At 40.5% G+C, this 22132-nt stretch overlaps 1 protein-coding gene across 1 annotated transcript in view; it reads right to left on the minus strand.

Annotated features, from left to right (window-relative positions):
* Positions 1-780: 780 nt before the first annotated feature.
* The window catches only part of PAH (phenylalanine hydroxylase), an 80566-nt gene continuing 59214 nt past the window's right edge, over positions 781-22132 (minus strand). Inside the window, exons 6-13 of the mRNA XM_038558862.1 lie at positions 20464-20660; positions 18161-18296; positions 17020-17089; positions 11505-11561; positions 9535-9630; positions 8940-9073; positions 5563-5678; positions 781-3445 (exon numbers count right to left, since the gene is read on the minus strand). Coding sequence (XP_038414790.1) covers positions 3402-3445; positions 5563-5678; positions 8940-9073; positions 9535-9630; positions 11505-11561; positions 17020-17089; positions 18161-18296; positions 20464-20660 — 850 coding nt within the window. The 3' untranslated portion in view covers positions 781-3401. The remainder of the gene's footprint in view (positions 3446-5562; positions 5679-8939; positions 9074-9534; positions 9631-11504; positions 11562-17019; positions 17090-18160; positions 18297-20463; positions 20661-22132) is intronic.

Here is a 22132-nt window from a genome sequence, read left to right on the forward strand (position 1 = left end):
CATTTGCAGAATAAAATGTGATCGCTGAAAAGGACAGGAGCAGCTGATATTTCTTTGAGAAGCTTTAGGAATGAAGAAAGCTCAGGGAGGACTAACTATTTCTTTTAAAGTAGATATTCCAAATTTACTTCTAGGAAGAGTAAATCATAGACATCCAAAGTATGCACCAATTTTAATAAACTCAATAAAGGATACTGATGTATTTACTTTCTTTGGGTGTCACTTATCTCCAAAAAAATTATCTGAGAAAAAAAATAAAGGCTGAAGTTCAAGTGCACACATGCACACTGGACGGCTAGATTTAACATTCTCTGCAATTACTTATCACTCTGAGCTTATTCTTCAAGCTTACTACACGTGAGATGGTAAATTGTATCTTGGAGCTACAAGAGTTGAATGTGAGATTACAAATGAGAAAATTCACAGCACAGAAACTATGATAACCATTACTAGTATATATCAAATCTACTTGTTTATAGTTTTTGAAACTACGCAAGAATGTGCTTGTTTCGGCAGCACATATAAAGAAACTACACAGGAAAGCTATTAAAAGGCAGGGATTTTGTGTATGTGGTGGGAGTGGGGTGGGTACACATTCCACTGGAAAGAAGCTTTGATCATTTTCTTTTCTCTTTCTTTTGCTGAGTCCATTTTTATACCCTTTCTTATTTTTTCCTTTGTAATTTTTTGCAATCATTAGGCAAGTCAGTCATTGCTTTTGACCATGTCAGCCCCACTGAGTAACCAAAACATTTCATCTATGCAATTTTGCTTCCTATATTAATTAATAAACATTTATTAAGAACTTTCATATGCCAGTTATTGTTGAAGCAGTATATATACAAACCACCTAGCCATAATCTAGTCTAAAAGCACAGTATCTTTTTTAGACCATAAATTAGATTAAGATGCAAAATGTCCTACAGCATTTAAAAGGGAAAAGTTGCAAATTTAGTTATTTCTCAACTTTTTCTTGCAAAATAGCCTATTTGTGAGATAATCTTCACTACACCATCTATGATTTGCCTCACTCAGAAATTTTTTTAAAGATTATTAAGCACCTACTATGTAATACATGCTAAGGCTTTTAGAGATGAAGACAGGCAAGATTCATGATATTATGAAGTTGACATTTAGTGTAGATTTTTTGATACACAGTTAAGTCATATAACTTAGGAACCTAGAATTGAAATTTAAATTCATCCTTTTAGAAACTTATTGAACACTAGTACTAAAAATTTGAATGTTCTTACATGTATTTCTCCTTTTTGGACACAATAGGATAACTATCAGTAAAGCATTACTATTGTTTCTTTAAAAAGAGCTCATTTACTAAATATTAAACAGATGATAATACTGACACATGAAAATATATTGAATCCTTTGCTGTTGGTTGGGTTTATATATCCAGATAAAAAGAGCTAAGTACTAGGTAACACATTACTAAAAAAATCAAAGACTATCTTCTATTCAGTATGTAATTCTTTCTGCAAAATTGCAAACTAAACCTAAGCTTTATCTTAAAACACATTAAATTATTTTCAGTAAGACTAAAAATCACTACAAAATAAGATATCTAGTCTAAAATACTATAAAATATTTTAGTTCCAAAATCAAGAGGTTCTCTGATATATGTTTATTGTACAGAGATATTTATCAAAATAGTCCCTTTGCAGAGTGTTTGGGGTCTAAAGAAACCAGAAAAACAACATTACCACTTCTAGAATAAACATTTGTCGGTGGGTTCTACAGAGGCATGAGGAAATAAACACAGGGGTGAAAACCCAACTTCAAACAATGAGATCTCAGATACATCAGACCAAATTGCTCTTTCCACCCAGGTAGGATATTTGGGCTGGTATTATTACCCACTGTTAGTGGATCAGGGACATCTGTTTAAAGACATATGTCAGCATTTGAATTGTATTCCAAGACTGTAAGAAAACTTGATTTATCCAGTTAAGCTCCTTCATTGCTCAAGTAAAACCGAGATCCAAAGTAAATTTTGCAAGGCGACATAATCAGCAATTGGCAGAACTGGCCACCAGAAGTCAAGTTTTCTCAAATGTAATGTACCAAATGGACTTGGCTGGCCATAATTAAAAAACAAAAACCATCTGGGATACTTAAAAATACAGATCTTAGTGCTCCATCCCCAGATATTCTAGTTGGATAGAACTGGGATGTGCCCAGGATTTATTGTTGATGATGATATAGCTGGTCTGAGAATCACATGTGAAGAAATACTATGCAAATCCTTTAAGATTTAACTATTTCCAAAATAAAGTGTTAAAGTGGCATGAAAATTTCAGCATAGCTTTAAAGATGCTACTATTCTCCCTGCTGTTTCTCAGTAAAACATATGCCAACAGAAATCAGTCTGTTGACCATCCAGACATAACTTAGGTTATCACAGTGACCTGTGATGGATTGGAAATCTGAGGCTGATCATTTTTTCATGTCACAAGATTATCCAGTTAAAGTATTTCTCAGGCAATGGAGATGAATATTTCCTTCTAAGAAACATTTGAAACTGCAAAATTTTCTAACCACTTGTCTTTTTTTAAACATAACTAAAATTCTCACTTTTGTTTGAGGATTTGCTTTTTAATAATGTATTCCTTTATTATTTCAATGAGTATTATGGAATATCTCTCAGTTAAGCCTTCGGTTAGCATCTGTTGCATCACACATGTCTGCAAAATATCTCCAAACCAGATAACAATTAATTGGAAAATGATATTGAAAGTTGTGAGAGTCAGGTGAGAAGTTCTATTACCTTCTACAACAGTATCTATGAGTCCAATAAACTATACAGAAATGCTTTCATATTATGCTATGAACTTCGATTTTTATAACTATTTTAATGGGCTCATGAATTAAAGGAAATCTACATGGGTAAGGCACAGCAATAACTAGAATCTTAGTTTACTGAAATAGAAAATGACTTTTGTAGGTTAAGATTTACATTAAATCAACAAATTCAATTCTAATGACAGGCTTGTGTTTTACATTGAGTGATATATATTCCTTCAGGAATTTTCTATGGCAAGTAACAAAAGCATATATGAAGCTTGAGCAAATCAGGTCCCAATTTTTTTTCAGGTCCCAATTTTAATTAACTTTGATGAACTGTGACAGATTATTGATTTTAACTGAATTGAGAGTATAGGATTATCATCTTTAAATCAAAAATGACCCCAAAAGATTATGCTTTTGGGTATGCATTAATATGCTGTCATTTCAAGTTATTTTGATTTGTTCATCCTCCATCTTGTTCCAAAAAGGATTAAAGGCTGTCAATTCAAATTAAGGTTTGCTTTTCAAACTTTTTCAGATGAAATGAAAGTAGTTGGATTTCCATGAACAGATTCTCAGTTGACAGGTTTTGTCCATGGGTTTCACTTTATTTTCTGGAGGGCACTACAAAGGATTCCAACTTCACCTACAAAGAAAAAAACAATGGGCCACTCACATCATGATAAAACATGCTTTAAATTTCTACAATGTGTAACACATTAGGGGATCAGTGGGATATAAGAATACGCGGAGTACCACCCCAACCTTCAAGGAGCTTACAAATTAGTTATGGAGACAGGATTTGGGCAGTTACAGCATAGGGATTTACAAACTTTAATGTAATTAGCTCCTTCTTTCCTGGAAGGAGTTAACTGTTTTCTCTCTTTTTCTTTTACAGTACCATCTATAGGTACTTACAAGGACCTAAGCCATGAAACATGAAAGTGTGGTTCATATGAACCTCCTGTGTCAGAAGCACCTAGGACCTTATTACAAATACAAACTCACACAAATTACCACAATTTAGTAAATTTAATCTGAGACTATGAATCAGCACTGTTTATTTTTAACTGGCTCTCCAACTGATTCTGATATATAGTAGGTTTGAGAATGCATGATCTCCATAGATAACTCAGCCTAGATTGCTAGACTACTGGACTAAGATGGAGCTGCTCCTATTCATGCCATATTCACATGCCAACAGGCCACAGGAATAAAGACACTTCAAAGAAGTGTAAGGGGCCCTGAGATGGACAGGCCTTGCTTTCTCCTAGATCCTGAGGGAACAGAAGTATAGAAAGGTAATAGGGTCTTACATAAGGTCACTAAGGACCCTTTAATTCCTAAATGTGCTATTCTATGATTTGAAAATTCTCTAAGAAACAATAGCCTTTGGAGTTACTTTTAACTTTTCAGGGTAAATAAGAAAGAGAGACAAAGCAGCTATGGACTGACCCCTCTATCTTACATTCCAGCCCCTAGAACAGTTGGCTGGCCTCCTCAGGTGAACATATCTATTCCAGCTGAGAGTCCAAAATGGGGTCTATGAGGTGGTGTAAGCCTTGGACTTCTTCAAACTGTCTGATCACAGGGGGCTATACCTAATAGGGAATGACTAGAATGGCCAGGGATGGTTCTACTACTACTGGAAGTGGCCACAGGAAACATCATTGGGGTCCTAGAGGGATACTTCAAGCCCATCTGCCTTTTTTTGGCCTTTGTTAGTGTTACATAAGGTAGGAAACTCCACTTGGCCTAGAATTCCTCCCTTTAGGCTGCTCGTTCCCTCAGTGGTTTCATTCATCCATTTAATAACGCTTGAGGACCTAATATACTTTTTTTAGGACTAGGGCTGGTTACCAGAGATTTGACAGTGAACCCAACCTAGTCTTCTACTCAGGTCTTGTTGGAGAGTCAGACAAATACATAATTATAAAACAATATAGTGATATGTGCTCTGAGTGAGGGATCTGTGAGATTGCCAAGACAGAGGAGGGACACCCAAACTAGTCTTCTTACAGAAGAGATACCTCCAAAGACTTAAAAGATGAACTGGAATTGGGGACATCTAAACGAGAATAGGGATGAGAGTATTTTAAACATAAAGAATTTTTTGGCTAATTGAATTTAAATAAAAATGAATGAATAAATAAATAAACATAAAGAACTGCATGAACAATGGCCAGAAGCCAGGAGGCAGTATGGGAAGTAAAAGCTGGTCAGTGTTGCTGGAGGGGAGTTTGAAGCACTAGAAGGAGAATCCAATGAAGAACAATTTAACACTGTTGTTTTTTATGAGCAACTATTATACTATCCTCATTGTCCTGGAAGAGTGGAAGGCCCATGGATGAGCTAATAGATGGCCAATAAAATACCTAGAACCTGCCTAATAAGGGCTGAAATTCCAGGCACAGCAATACCCATTGTACGCTTAGAGGAAACATAGTGGAGGCAAAGGAGAAAGAGGAACATGGTAGTGACCTGCCACAGTGGAAGGCTGATACAGTGGTAGGACATAGGGTGGAATCTAGGAAAGTTAAAGAAGAAAAGATACTCAAAGCAATTCTGGCCTTTATCCCAAGGTTTTCCTCCCTCGACAAACAAATGGCTTACCTGGAGATGCTTTTCTCCCTCATTCAATATTTAATAAATTTCTTATGGTGAAATTTATGATTAATTTCTTATTGTTCCTATGGTGAGGGTTAGGAAATACAACTTTATTTCTGGTAAAGAGAGTGGCCTCCTGGGGTGTAAGTTACTTACTGTTGATGGAGTCGGCCAAAATTTTAAGTTGCTGCGTATTGTCCAAGACCTCAATTCTTTGAGTGTATGGGTCATAACGAACTGAGAAAGGCCGTGGGATGGTAGCAGCAAAATTCCTGAAACCAAATCCACAGAGCTCAGTAAAGGGCACAATTCAGGGGAAAAAAAATCCTAAAAGATTTCTCAGTGGCATTTTACTTAAATCTCACTAGAACAGGGGCTTTAGAAACCAGGCTGAGAGGTGAAATGGAGTTCTAGTGAGATCCCCTTGGGCAGCCTCTGTGTGCTGCATATGTGTCTCAGTGTATTTACAAACACACATAGGCACATGCTTATTTAGTTACCAATCTCCAAAAGGGCAGAGAAAGCTTATAATAAAAGCACAGAATACATTAAGGCCAAAATTCTTACCATTAAAGAAAATCAAAAGAACAAATAAATCTATCCAAAGAATGCTATAGAAATAAGTAAGCTATGAGAGGCTCGGAAATCAATCCAAGGAGGGAAACATAGCTCTCAAGAATGGAAGAAAACACTATGTTATTAATGAAATTTAACATGATCTGCATGCCTCTCCTGTACTAAATGCTATGTGAAGTCCTAATTGTTCTATGTTCTTTACAACTATCATCCCTGATTTAATCTTCATAAAACCCTTAGAAGGAAGATACTACTACTATCTCTATTTTACTGATGAGAAAACTGAGGTTTGGGGAGGTTCAATGACTACCAAGGTCATACTGGCAATAAATCGTGCAGCTGAGAAGACACTCAGGTAGTCTGACTCTGGTCTGTGCTCTTCACTTCTTTGTCTTCTTGATGCATTTCTGGGTCTGGGAGGAATGTACCAGGAGAGCCTTATGAGGGACATCAAGCAATGTAATTAATAAGATGTCCCCACATAGCCTATAAACTGCAAGAACATCACAAATGATATTTCTAAGTTGGCTTCTGTTGAGTGTTGAAGCTGCCATACTGAGAAGATAATTCTAAGGGAAACTAGTGGGCTCCCCAAGTTTGGCAAGAATGGTAGATCATAGTGGCTGGAAACCCAAGTTCCAGAGCCAGGCTCTGGGCTCAAACTCACCTCTGCCAATGACAGCCCTTGCAGGCTGCACCTCAGTGTCCTTCCTCTATAAAACTGGAGCAAGAGCAGTACTACCTGAGATAGTCGTAGCAAGTGCTATTATAGAATAGAGTACGTGCTACATGAGTGTTAGCTGCTCTCTTTCACTAGTTACTAGGGATTCATGAAGAACAAATGATTAACTATGTCTCTCCAACTCTCCTCCTCTGATAAGAGCTTCCTCAACCCTGCTGGTGACATGAAGCATATAATGCATGTCTGTGATTTGGCCCACTCTGCATTTCTTCCCTCTTATTCCCATAGTTCACCTCATCTTTGTTTCAGGCAATCTGCATCTATGCCACTAGAAGTGCTTTGGCTAGGCAGTCTGTCTCAGGGTCCACTCTTCCTCTAGCCAGGCAGTGGGCACGTGACCACACCCAGCATTGTTTCTTTATGCTTAGAACTTGAATCTTGGGATCCCTGGGTGGCGCAGCGGTTTGGCGCCTGCCTTTGGCCCAGGGCGTGATCCTGGAGACCTGGGATCGAATCCCACGTCGGGCTCCCGGTGCATGGAGCCCGCTTCTCCCTCTGCCTGTGTCTCTGCCTCTCTCTCTCTCTCTGTGTGTGTGTGTGTGACTATCATAAATAAAATAAAAAAAATAAAAAAAAAAGAACTTGAATCTTGAAACTGAAAATGGCTGAAGCTGGTTTCTCTTAGGTGGGAGATTCTGAGAGAATCACTTCCTTTTCTGAACCCTGTTTTCCAGCATTCCCTTTGACTCTGTGAGTCACTCTCAGTAGGATGGAGTTTTTGTGGGTGTCTCCTCTGGGCTGTGGGCACTGACATAGCAGGTGGGATTTCAAAGGCCCAAAAGTCCAGGTTCTGCAAGCTCTTCCCTGATGGTCTGGGACTGATCACTTCCCAGGTTAGAAAGTCATCATCAGGAGGGCCCATTTGAGTGGTTATGGGTTCTGGCTCTAAGCCCCACTGCCTTGGTCTAAACCCTGGGTCAACCACTTACTAGCTGTATGACCCTGGGTGAGTCTCCTATCCCTTCTACACTTCTGCACCCCACCTGCAAACTTCATAGTCTTATCTGAAGATTAAATGAATCAGTACATGAAAAGCATTTAGAACAATGTTTGGTGCATAACTAGGTGTTGGATATTTAACTTGCTTCTCCTCTTCCTCCTTCTTATTATTACCCAGATGGGGTAATGGAAAAATCCATTGAAACCTATAACCATAAAAGGGTCCCAGGAATGGCAGGGAGGAATCATTAGGATTAGAGGAACGTTAGACTCCCAGTAAGGGGTGGATATTCAGGAATTAACTAGAAATGAGTAACTAAGAGAACTTGAAGGCCCTGGAGAGATACGAGAGAGTCATCGTAGGCCCAACCATGTGGACCTGTGGGCCAGCTTTTACACTCCATCACCAAAGCACAGTGCAGTGGAAGCTGGCACACCCAACTTCATGGGGTTGCAGAAACATATATATATATGTATATATATATAAACATATATATATATATATATAAAATATATATATATATGCTGAGCCCTCTCAGCTCAGAGGGCTGAGAATGGGAGTCCTGCTACCTTTCCATCTCCATAAGCCTTTTGTTGAATTGCCTCTGAGACTGATGATTTGCCTATTGCTTATTGCATGCTCACTATATATTGGGCAAAAAACAGACTGGGAAAAAAAAAACAGGAAAAGAGAAAGGACAAAAATTCTTACACAAATGGAGCTTAAGTCATATACTATATTCAGCATTAGCAGGTACTAAGGAGAAAAATAAATTGCAGAAGTGGGTAAGGAGTATGGGGTGGGACTGGGTAGGGGTTTTAAACAAATTGGTTAGAGAAAGACACACAGAGAAGGTTACATGGGGGTGAAGATTTGAAGGAGTTGGCGTGGTGAATGATGCAGGAGAATAAAGAGAACTAGGGATTCCCCCAGGTTAGAAGATTCCTAGGAATGAGTTGTTGGGGGCCTTCTGTGGCTACTGTGTACACAGGAGAGTTCAGTGCCTGGACTTGGCAGCTGGACTAAAGCATAGATCCAGTGGCAGGGTTGTCTGCAGGGGTCAATATGTCCAGACAATAATCTGTGATATGGGGTCCTATTAAAGAACCCCTCCCAAACAGAGAATTGAAAGGGACAAGGGTTGGGAAGCTCTGCCTGCTGCACACCATTGTTATAAGCATTGGAGTCCATTCTCCTGGACAACCACCCACAGAAGCACGAGACCAGATCCAGAGGCCCCAAGAGCTTCTGACCCCATCTGGGTCACCACCTCACCTTACTTTCTCCTTTGCATCATTAAAACTCTCAGCCACGTAATACAGGGGCTGGAACTCTGTGACAGTGTACTCCTGGATGGCTGTCTTCTCCAGCTCCAGGGGGAGAAGCTTTGGCTTGTCAGACAAGCAGTACTGCAGGGCAGCAAGTGCAAAGTTTTCACAGTTAAATCAGGGTCAAGTGTTTCTGCTACCTCTCCATAGGCTATTTGTATACCTTCTTCCATCTTCTTGCTAATCTTTCCACACCCCAACCCAAATTCAGTAAACTAAATTTCCCTATACTAGATCCTACCCTTCATGGCCCATCTAAAGTCTACAGTCCAGATAGAAGGGAGTAAATCCCTCTAGCCATTTTCATGTGAGGTGATCAGTAGAGATGTGAGGGCCAACCATATGTATTTGCATACGTCTGTATGCAGAGCTCAGCCTTTTGGGGGTCAGGAAGCCCTTCTGCTTTGTAGACTTGTAGACTTGCAGCTCAATTTCTACATCTAACACCCAAAGTCATGAACAAATCATAGCTGCTAAGATACCAATCACTTGAGGATTAACCCCTGGGTTGAATCTCAAAATGGGTATAAATGGGGTCATACCTGTAATTCACCAAAAGATGATAGGAGTCCAGCACCATATGCTTTTATGGAGTCTCCTTGTTTGCAGAGGCCAAATTCCACAGTAAACCAGTAAATCTGGAATGGAAAGTGAAGTTGAGAGCACACTCCAAGGAAGGGAAGGGTAGCAGATGCCTCAAGGCTAAGGACAGGCACTGCCCAGCTCTATTCTCTGAATCACTGTGACCTGGGGTCACTTCTCCATGTCCTATGTCTTACTCTGCCCAGTCACTGGTTGAATCTAGAGTTGGCTGAATGTAAGATGTAATAGGAAGCAGAGAAGAAGTATCGAGAACTCCTCAAGAAGATATCCCAATGGGTAACCCTATATGACAGGAACTCCTCAACCCCTTTTGCTTTCTTCTCTGTGGCATTAACTAAAATGAGATGTCCCCTTTAGTTGGTCAGACTTACCGTGCAATCCCATAAAATTCAGTCATGGGAGGTAGGAGATCACTATTTAGTGATAAAATCATTGAGGGCATCCTGCCATCCATGCTAAAACTTGGGGGGTTTCTGATGTACTGCCAACAACTGCACTTATCCTCCTCGAATAACCAAGTCCTTTTCTTTAAACAGCTCCCAGGCCAACATATCCTAGATGCCTGGCCTGGGGAAGATGATTCTGTAATCCAGGCATAACCCTACTGACCAGGGCCAAGAGAAACTTTGGGGTCAATTAGCTGCTGGGGACAGTTATAGTCTCGGAGAATTAGAGATGGGTTACTAGCTAAGTCTGTTTATTGCACTAGATAATGTTAAATCTGAGAAACCTCTCAGCTTAGTCAGCCTGACCTCACATACAGATGATGTGTTTTCAGCCCAGAGAGGTCAAGCAACATGCACCCAGTTACACAGCAGATCAAAGAGCAAGAACCTAGAACTGTTCCCAACCCAGTGTATCAATAGGAAAAAAATTTTTTTGGATAATTTTTTGAGAAGTTAGGTTGGCAATGACTACTCTTATCATTGTCACAGCAGGTGACATGATGCTATGAGTTTTGAGTTTATTTTCTTCCTACAAGTGAGCGTTTATATTAAGTTTTTCAACTTCTTTAAAAGCTGCTTCTCACATAGAATCTGATATTTAAAAATTCATGTTCACACACACACTTAACTCTTCAGACTCTTATGATATACTTTTTCCAGAACATAAACTAATGTAATCATTTTTAAAGATGAGGAAGCAGAAGTCACTTGCTCAGGGTATCAGAGCACTGGTCAGTGAGAGAGAAACTTTTGGGAGTTTTTGCCCTTCTGATAAACCGAATTCATAAACTTCTAAACTGATACATATTAATGATAAATTTAAATTTGTATTCATTTGTGTTCCCTAGTTCCCTTACAAGGCTTTAATTTTCATCTTCTTGGCTGAGCAAATTATGGGAAACATGGCTCAGATGCTGGGGAGGGACGAACTCAAGTTGGAAAAGAGTCTGTAGGAAGAAAACCCCCTCCTGTGCAGAGTAGCTAATGCCATGCTTCACTGGATGAGAGTCATCATATTCACTGGGGAGAAGGAAGTGTTTGATAAGATGAGGAAAGCTCACCTCCATTTCCACCCGTCTAATAAAGGAAAGATTCCCAACGCTGGCTCCAGCACAAAGATAGAGAGTAAATACTTCCTCTTCACAGCCATGAATCCAGGCTATTCCCACCCCCCACACCCCACACCACACACACTTTATGCCCGAAGGTTCTCTAGGGCTATCATTACAGCCTATTGGTGTTGAAGTTACTTTTTTAATTACATGTAAACTTTGCATGCAGCTGATTTCAAACTCAGACCATTAAGGAAAATATACACATTTCACTTGTGTAAATGTAAGTCAGCACATTCTGATATTTTCCCCCCAGTGACCTGGCTTTCAGAGGGAGGATCAAGGCTGTGAAAACCTGAGTGCTATAGCCTATTGCATTCTCACTATCCACCAGGGGCAGAAAGGACTTACTGTGGCGAGTTTCTCAATATACTCATCAGGTGCACCAAGAGAAGCAAGGCCAATTTCCTATAATTGTAGAGAAACAGAGTCATTGGCATGGCTGGGTCTTCCTAACTTCAAACTTCACTCTCAGCTCCAACCTTCTGCTTGACCATAATAGGAAGGGGATGGGTAACTAGATGTCTTCAGAAGGGCCCAGAGAGACCCTGATTGTTCTGTTAAGTCTTCCCTAGCCACATATCATAGAATTATAGATCTCCAGAGCAGAAAACCTTACTTCATCACTTGTTTTTTTTTTTTTGTATTTACCAATAAACAACAGAGAAGGGAGGTGACCCACTGAAGGTCACACAGTAGGTTGTGTCTAAAACTCCATTCCTTGCCTCGGTCTCATTGAAAAATGAATGGATAAAGAAGATGTGGTATATGTATGCAATGGAATATTGCTCAGCCATTAGAAACGACAAATACCCACCATTTGCTTCGACGTGCGTGGAACTGGAGGGTATTATGCTGAGTGAAATAAGTCAATTGGAGAAGGACAAACGTTATATGGTCTCATTCATTTGGGGAATATAAAAAAATAGTAGAAGGGAATAAAGGGGAAAGGAGAAAAAATGAGTGGGAAATATCAGAAAGGGAGACAGAACATGAGAGACTCCTAACTCTGGGGAACGAATTAGGGGTAGTGGAAGGGGAGGTGGGCGGGGGGTGGGGGTGACTGGGTGACGGGCACTGAGGGGGGCACTTGATGGGATGAGCACTGGGTATTATGCTATATGTTGGCAAATTGAACTCCAATAAAAAAATAAATAAAACTCCATTCCTTGATTCCAGCTCAGTGATTATTTTCCCAAAGCTCAAGAGGAACATTCCTGGAATACAAGATGAGTGCCTTAATCATGTATCTTGAAGACACCACAGGAGAATTGCTGACAAATGCTTGCCATACATACTTCCAGATAAATACTAGCTGGAGAGTATGAAATGCTATGGACCACTTCTCATTACAGCTCCAATTATAGAATTCCCCTAGTGGTCTCTTTGTCTTTGTCCTTTTTACAAATTTTCTCCAGCCTGCCTTGTATCAGACAGAGTGTATATATACAAATGAACATAATTGATTGATTCATTCAAAAATGATTCATTGATTGATTCATTCCAAATGCTTATTGAATGCCTTTTATGTAGTTGGCAGTGTACGAAGTCAATAAAGATCCTGGACTTCACTCATGGTGTTTACATTTAAGTGGGGGGAGGCAGACAATAAATAATAAGCATATTAGGTATATTAGGATAAATAAGTTGTTTGGAAAGAAGAAACAAAAGAAGAAAGGGACAGAGGGAGTGGGAGTGCCAGGAGAATGGGGGAGGAGGGACTGAAATTTGAAAAAGATTTCAGAGCAAGTATCATAGAGAAGATGATATTTGACCAAAGAGTTGATGGAAGCAAGGTTTTTGGCTCTACTGACATCTGAGGGAAGAGCATCATACAGATCACATGTACAGCCAGTAAAACAGCTCTCTAAGTAGGAGAAATGTCATTAAGTTCAAATAACAGGAAGGGACCAGTAAGGGTCGAACAGAATAAGAGTGGGGAGAGTGGTAGGTTCTATCAAAGAGGGACCTGAGGAGAAAGAGGGGGAGCTTTTAGATGGGAGATCTTTATAGCAGTAGAAGGGAGAATATGGAATTCATTCTGATTTGGGAGGGGCTGGAGTAGGCACATTCCTTTGTCTTAAAGCCAAATGCTGCTCCCACAGATCTTTCTCTAGTGCTATTCAGAACTAATTTCCATGAGATGATGACAGAAGCCATACCTCTTTGGTGAGACTGACCTGCCTCAGGGTGGGAGATGTGAGGGCAGGGTAAAAGACGGTTCAGACAGAGATTTAAGATGGCTTCTTCTGAGAACTTGGAAGGTCCTCTTCCCCCAAGATGAACTAAGCTATAATGTGGAGCCTTCATAAACATGGGATAGGACGAGGACCGATCTAGTGATGGGGGTGTGCTTAGCTTTGATCCAGATAGATTGGGTTTAATAGTGTTAAGTGGCACAACCATGTAAAAGTGATACTACAATTTCTGTTTATCTCTAATGGGCCTCTAGCTGGACTTTGAATTTGGTTGGGGTCAAAGCCAGTTGGTATTTCAGTTGAATTCGTTCTGATGCTTGACTCTCCTGTCCCCTTATCCGTTGGAGCTCTACTTCTAAAGGTCATATGCCATCTATTACTTGTCTCAATTCACAATTAAGAGTATGCTATAAAAAAAAAGAGTATGCTATAAGGGAAGATTATCAATATTTTGTGTGGCAAGAAAAGCCACTGTGATTTTGTCTTCGCACTTTGGTTGCTTAAATCTTCCTATGGAACATAGCTACATCTAGATAAATATGAACTTTTTCCTTTATTAAAATTATTTCCCAATGTCTATAAAGATACTTTCTTCCATAGGATGTTTTTGAACCATAGTGACCTTTGTCTGTAAAACACATATTTGGAATACTATTTGGAAAAAAGTAAATAGTTTTTTCAAAGGGGAAAAAAAAAGAGGGATCTGGAGTTTAGTCCTATAGAATCTTTTTTGGCTATTTTAAGGTTTAGGATTTTCCTCTCAGTGAAATGGGAGCCACTGCAAGGTTTTGAGCAAAGAAGCGGCAAGATCTGATTTATGTCATCCAAGATTTACTCTGGCTGCTATGTGAGAAGACAGTGTAGAGGATCAAGAGTAGAGGCATATAGACCAGTTAGGAGGCCCCCTCAGTCCCACAGTGAGAAACAATAGTGGCTGAGACCAGTTTGGTAACAGTGGATGTTGATGGACAATGGTCCGATTCTATACATATTTTGAAGGAAAAACACATACAACTTTCGGAAAGATTGGTTAGAGGTATTGGAGAGAGAAAGAAGTAAAACATGTCCTCTAAGTGCTTTTGTTTTGAACAACTGAAAGGTTGGAGTTACCATGAACTAACATAGAGAAGACTGTGGTTGGAGAAGGTTTTAACAGGAAGATCAGGAATTCAGTTTTGGACAGTATGACCACAGATGGCTAATAGACATTCAAGTGGAGAGATTGAGTCGGTGGTTGGATACATGAGTTTGAGTTTGGGGACTGAAGTCTGGGCTGGAGATACAAATGTGTTTGTCATCAGGATAGAGAGGACATTTAACACCATGAGTTTAAGTGAGATAATCAAAGGAATTGGTATAGACAGAGAAGGACAAAGAATTGGGCTTACTTTGAAGCAAGAGGCCACATGGTCTTCATCTCTGTATCCCTCTCTGGGCCAAACCCTGGCCCATATTACATGCTGAGAAAATGCTGAGTTAAAGTGAATTAAATTCAGATGACCTGGCTCTCCTCTCTTGCCCCTCCTGTCATCTCTGCTCCATCCATCCTGTCCAGGCATACCAGAGTCTAACAAAAGCCATTGAAACAGTGCTCTGTTCTCATGGTCACCATTCTTTTTGTTTGTTTGTTTAAGAAAGTAATTCTTTTAAGATTTTATTTATTTATCTGAGAGAAAGAGAGAGAGAGAGCACAAGCAGTGGGAGCAGCAGAAGGAGGGGGAGAAGCAGGCTCCCCACTGAGCACTGGGAGCCCAATGCAGTATTTGATCCTAGGACCTTGGATCATGACCTGAGCCGAAAGCAGACAATCAGTTGAGCTGCCCAGGTGTCCCTCATGGTCACCACGCTTTGTGAGCCCAAAGCTTGCCTAAAATAAGGGGTCTAAAGACTTCCCTGTGCTTCATCCCCATCCCATCTTGCACTCTAGTAGGAAGCAAGTCCTCCTTTTAGGTCCATAAAAAATGTGCTCAGGGAACTTTCAAAACGACACCCTGCTTGGGACCATCCAGGTGTAAGTTGGAAGGATGTGACACTACTGGGCCAGTAGCATCTATCTGTTGACTCAGATAATTGTCCATTCCTCTGGTGGCCCATCCAAATGGAAATGGCTTACGGAGGACTGTCACTTAGCCTCTGACTGAGCAGAATAACTCCTGGTAGTGAGAATAAAAAGTTCCTATTCTCTAAGAAAAAGACTATTCTTTGACCATAGGAACAAATCCCAGTTTTAAAGCTGTTCCAAGCAATCAGTGACATCTTGACAGCAGGAACCATGCTTCTGAAAGTCAAGTCAGCCAGTCAACAACAGCCTCAGCCCAATGGTGACACTTCTGAGTTAAAATTCAGCCAATCCCCAAGCACTCCACTTGTAAAACTCCAACAATATCTGAACACCACAGTTCCCCAAACCTCACATAAAAGCAAGTTTTCTTTGTTTGGAGAGATTGTGTGCAATTCTCCCTTACGTAGTAGGCATTTAGTTAATTAATCTTTTTTTGCTTATTTCAGATATTAAGTGGTAGTCTCTTTAATCAACAATGAAAATATTTATTTCTTCTAGCTGAGGGAAATGGCTTATAAAATTCCCATACAATCTCATTACTCTGAAATTCATATTTGGTCCAATATTTGCTTATGACTCATTCCATCAGATTTTTAACTTTCCCTATGAGGAAGAAGATTGATAGTTAAAGCTTTGTATTAATTCTCATTTGTGGAGACTGAGGCACACAGGTTATACAGCTGGTTGGTGGCACGGTGTGATGTGTGGGTGCATCATTCAATTTTCCCATAATCCCAGCTACCCAACCATGATTTAGCCTTTCAGTGCCCTGAAGGAATTATTAGGATTCTTTCTCTCATGTAAAAAGCTCACTATTATGGTAGATGAATCAAGGCCTAGCTTGTTGCTTTGATGGTAATGTCATCTTGTTGAGTCCCACCCCAAGTCCTCATCTTGTTATTGACATCCTGGGCAGATGCAACATGCTTATTATTCCCCATGAGAAATAAAAATTAAATTAAAACAATAGTGTAGTGCTGTTCTTTTCTTATTCTAGAAGTGGGCAACAGTCAGTCAGAGAGAAAATTTACCTTTATTTGGCACTTTATGTGCCAGGTTCATTAGGAAGAGATCTTTTCTGATTTGTAGTTATAAACTTTGTGGACAGGAAGAAAAACAACTACTTCATCAGTTTTTGCCAGCTGTGAGTTAGGCTATTGGCTTGGACTCTCAGCAAATAATTATCTTCTTTAATTGAAGCATATAAGAATGACTGCCTGACAAGGTAGGAAGTGGAAAGGCCCAAAATTGGAGAAGAAAGGTGCCAGGGGAACTTGGAAGAAGGTAAAGTTACTTCCATGTGGGGATCAAACAGGCATTCATGGATGAAAAGGCTCTTAAACTAAGCCTGGTAGGACAAGTGAGATTAGCAAATTCAACAGCACATATGTAATTCAGAGGATGAGTGATTCACCAACCCCATGCTGTGGTCCCTGGACTGAGAACCTCCATGCGACCATATGCCCATCCCAGTGGGATCACAAAACTATATCTGGTTTCCACTCTTGCACAGGACACAAGGGCCCCTCCATGGGTTCAATTCATTTGAGCAATCCAGGTCTCAATCCTATGATTAATTAAAAGGCCAAAATGATCCATTCCTTACCTGGGAAAACTGGGCAAAGCTACGATCTGAAAACAAGGGCACGTGTCCCAACAGCTCATGGCAGATGTCACTGAAAGACATAAAGCACAGAGCTTGGAAGTAATTAGGGTTATAAGCCAAGCCAGACTCAGTCTTTCTACATGAGAAATGGGCAGGTAGAAAGCAAGTACGCTGTTTAAGTTTATGATCTCACTCCCACTCATAGTGGTGTACAAAGTTTGGGATCAGATGAGGTAACATACAAAAGAAAAGGAAGAAGGGGAAATAAAAATAAGAGGCAAGTCAGGGAACAACAACCAAGGGGTCTTAGGTGCACGCTCAGTGGGGTGCAGAACAGAAGAGCCAATATTCCTATGGACCTCCTCCCATACACCTGAGCAAACTGTGGACCACAAACGCTTCCCACCCCAAGTCTTCATCTTGTTATTGACATCCTGGGCAGATGCAACTTGCTTAATTATTACTCATGAGAAATAAAAATTAAATTAAAACAATAGTGCTGTTCTTTTCTTATTCTAGAAGGGGGCAACAGTCAGTCAGCAAAGAAAATTTACATTTATTTGACACTTTATGTGCCAGGTTCATTAGGAAGAGATCTTTTCTGATTTGTAGTTATAAACCTTGTGGACAGGAAAAAAAACATTTGGGGCATCCTAATGTTTTGTATAGATGCATAAGTTCTATTTTATTAAGAAGATGGCTAAATCCCAAAGTCAGGGGCACAGTGGTCAGCCATTCTCTACCTCGAGATAAGATACATCTAGACATAAAAAGATGAGAATCAACTAGATGTATATTCTGGATGTATTGAGATAGTTTGGCCACCACTTGTTCTTGTTCACATTTGGAACATCATAGTTCTGACTCCTACAATCCCTTTGGCGCTTGAATGTTATCTCATATTCCCATGACCAGTGAGGATCTGAATGGGTGGTTCACAAGATGCCCAAATCACCAATCAATATGATCTATTTGGACAGAGAAAATACCCAGGAGAGATGATCTCTCTCTTTGTGCTACCACCAAACCATTCAGAAAACTAGTCCTGTGGATCAGCCCTCCATGAATGCAAACATCATTCCTGGAGTGACAAGCAATGGTGCTTACTGTGATTGGATACTGGTAACAGGAGAATACTCACGGTTCAGGTGTATACATAGGTTTGGACCCGTGTCTGATGTACTGAGTGCAGTGGAAGACTCGGAAAGCCAAGCCACCCAAGAAATCCCGAGAGGAAAGCAGGCCAGCCACAGGTCGGAGGCGGAATCCAGTGCAAGCTGGGATGCAGAGAAAGAAAATTCAAAGCCCATCATGGCAGAGCCCAGAGGCTCCTGGATACCTATGGGTAGGGAAGCAATGCTCCCAGCTGTCTAGCAGCATCAGTGTTGATGCCAGGTAGATTTGGCTTCACATCTCTGCCCCTACACTTTGTGGCTGGGCAATTTGAGTCAAGTAACTTCATTTCTCTGAGCCTCATTTCCTCCTCTGAAAAATGTGAATAGATATTTACTAGGGTTATTTCAGGAATCAAGTGAGCTAATAAAGTGCTTAGCACAGAGCCTTAGCACATTGGAGACATTTAATAAATTTAGCTTTCATTAATGTTTATTAAGATGAAATACGCATTCCTTATTTCTCAAGTACCTAGACCGGGGAGGGAATTTTCATTCCTCTTCCAGAAGGGAAGAGTACGAAAGGAACACTTCCAGCTTCTCTACTGCCCCTCACACACTACACTCAAGAAAGAACAGGAACTTCTGTGATTGGAACATGTGGGAAAAGAAAAGGAATATTCTGAGTTTGACCTCTTTGGCCCTTTCTCTCCTGACTGTCTTCCCACAGAAGAGCACAGAGAGCATTCTGGTCTCCTTTGGGCCATGCAATGGAATCTACACTTCAACAGTGAATTGGCAGGAAAGTTTATGTAATTCAGAGGTGAAGTATTAGAAATTCCATTTTGTTTGTATATCCATACTACATTCTCCAAGTAGCTTTTAGCAGTAATAAAGTTGACATGTTGATCCTCTCTCTGGCTCCTATATCTGTCTGTCAATTTGTTTCAAACTTGGAAGGAGAATAATAATCACAGTGATGATGATGATGATGATTATGATGATGATGATGAAGATAGCTAACACTGTATACTGCCCACCATATGTCAGACATTGTTCTTGGCACTTTATAAATACTAACCAATTCTCCTAATAACCCTATAAGTTAGAGGCTCGTAGTCTTTCCTCTTTACAGATGGGGAAGCTAAGACACAGAGAAGTTAAATTTCTTGTCCAAGGTTACAACTATGATCAGTCTGGCTTCAAAATCTATCCTCTTAATTACTTCTCTATAACTCCCCAGCTGCTAGTATCACCATTTTATTGTCTCACTGTTGGCCATGGAAACATGGATAATCAGCCAGAGAATGTCTTTAGGACCTCCTTGCCCCTATTCCTATGTTCCTTGGACCTTCAGACTGAAATTCACCCTGCTTGACCTCTTGTTCCCTTCCTTATCTGATAACTAGAGACTGTCTAAATAGAAGGGACCCAAAAGGTCACCTAGCCCATCCCCAAACTATCCCAGCCTCCACTTTCCTCCCTGCCACGGAATTTCCCTGGCTCTTTGCTCCAGAGCTGGCTACAAACCATCTCCACATAGCTCGGAGGCATAGAAACTTCTTCATTTCTGTAAACCTGTGGTCTATCTTCCCACTTTCTCTCATTCTACCTGGCACATATTGGGTATTTAATATGTGTTAGCTGATAGTTTTATTTTGGTTTTGCTTCATTAATGCTTCTTGGTAGAGAGGAAAATACTTACCTCACTTGGAAATAATATGCAGAGGTCAGTCATCCCAATAATGTATTTCCCCACAGAGCTACTCAGATTCCAATCAGTCCAGATTCACTGAGCACCTACTGTATATGTAGCACTATGCTGGGTGTTTTCAACTGCAATGTCTTATTTCATTCCCACAGTTTCCCCAAGAGATAGTCTCTATTTGACAGATGACTAAACTGAGGCAAGTCCTCCTCCACTGGAGACAGTTAAAGCAAGAGTCATACCAGTTGAATGCACAGACTTAGAGCTCAGGGCTTTCAGCATTGCCACAGAGAGTACATTTCTTACACAAATGCACATAGCAACCATCTCACAACACAGCGGGAACTACTAGTAGAGCCCCGCCTGGGCACTTGGTGCTGTGAGTACAGGAAAAGGTGCTTTTCAGAGACATGGGTATGGGAAAATCTACACATGATGCTTTGTCTTGGATGAGAGTGAACAAAAAGTGGATAATGGTGAGGCAGGACACAAGAGTGAACTTTGTTTTTCTGAGAAGCAACTTGCATGTATTATTTACCACAAATACACTCACACTGGCCTCAATTTACTTTCTTCCCTTTCCCCTCCCCTTCCTCCTCACTTTTGTCCCTGAAGTAGACTTACTCTGCAGAAATTGAGAAACCTCTTCCAACTGGGGGATGTTATCTTCACGGAAGCCACAGTATTTTTCCAGAAGTGGGAAGATATGATTGTGCTCGTAGCAAGCGTGGGTTTTATACAAGGACTTCAGGGTTCTGAATACTGTCCCCCATGTTTTCTTTTCTTCCTCAGTGTATTCCACTTGAGGGATGGGCTGCCCACTGCAATACAGGTATGAAATATCTGACCTCAGTAGGGCAAGTGTAAAGAAGAGGAAGGAGCATTAGCAGGGGGAGATAGGTTCAGGGTCTGTGAGCTACTGCCACCCGGACTACAGGGGATTTCATAAGTTATCTGTAAGAGGAAAAGTCTACTTCATAATATAGGAAACATTCATACAATTTGGTTAAAGCAATGATACAAGCTCTCAACTCACCAACCACACCAAGGAGATCTCTGCCTCACTTTTGGAAATCACTTGGACTTTCAGCTATCCCATCTTTCCAATTTTTACCAGGGTGGAAGTTTGCTTAACTGCAGGGACCCGGCAGGTAACACAAATTGGTAAAGTAGTAGGTATGGACAATAAGATGGTGAGACCAAGACAACTGAAGAATGCATCCTGTTTCTAAATAAAGGCATCCAAGTTCAAGTAAAGCAATGTCCTGGTTTCTATTGTGTCAACTAACATAATTATATCTTGGGGGGTAAAGTGAATTTAATATGTAGACTGTGAGTTTGAGACCCTTGCTTATTGAGCATGGCTAGATTTGCTATTTCTGACCTTAGGAAGCTATAAAGGTATTTAAAAACATGCTAGGTATAAGATATGCCTATGTAGCATCTTCTGCTATGACACATAGAACTACAGGGACCTGGTTAAAGTCTATGTTGGATCCTGCCCCGGAGATCCTGAATCTGTGGGGGAGGGAAAGCCAAGGCATCTGGATTCCAATAAGCTCCCAGGGGACAGAGTATAGTTTGAGAGTCATTAGTTCAAAGGGTATTTTTGAAAAACATTTTACTGTGTTCTCAACAGTAAAAACAAACGAAAATCAAACAAAGCCTGACTTTAAAAACCAGTCACTGTTCTTTGCACTGTAGGGCTATTTCCTAACAGGGTACACAATGTCTGGGACAAGGCAGAGCTGTTTACTTCAAAATTATGGATCATCTTCAGGTTCCAAAGTAGGTTTCTCCTGCCCTTTCAAAGTTGTAGCTCATCCAAGGGCATTAACACAGTCACTGTATGTTCCACAGAAAGGTAGGGAGGGATTAGGGGTGAAAGATAGATTTTTGCTTAAGAATTGGAAGCAGGATAATCTCAGAAGACCCTGTAATGGCCAGTAGGGATTGTGAAGAGCACATCAGGTAAGCCCCTGCCTGAGGATGCACCATTATTTTAGGGCTAAGTGCTAATGGAAGGAAAAAGCAGGCTTTGATGATGAACAGGGATGGGTTCACTAGTTGGTTCTGGCAGTGCCTAGCTAAATAGTCTCTAGAAACTTTTTTAAAGATTTTATTTATTTATTTATAAGAGACACATACAGAGGGAGAAAGAGACAGAGATACAGGCAGAGGGAGAAACAGGCTCTCTGCAGGGATCCCGATGTGGGACTTCATCCCGGGACTCCAGGATCATGCCCTGAGCTGAAGGCAGATGCTCAACCATTGAGTCACTCAAGTGTTCCTA

This window comes from Canis lupus, chromosome 15, assembly GCF_011100685.1.
Source record: "Canis lupus familiaris isolate Mischka breed German Shepherd chromosome 15, alternate assembly UU_Cfam_GSD_1.0, whole genome shotgun sequence".
NCBI classification, from domain to species: Eukaryota; Metazoa; Chordata; class Mammalia; order Carnivora; family Canidae; genus Canis; species Canis lupus.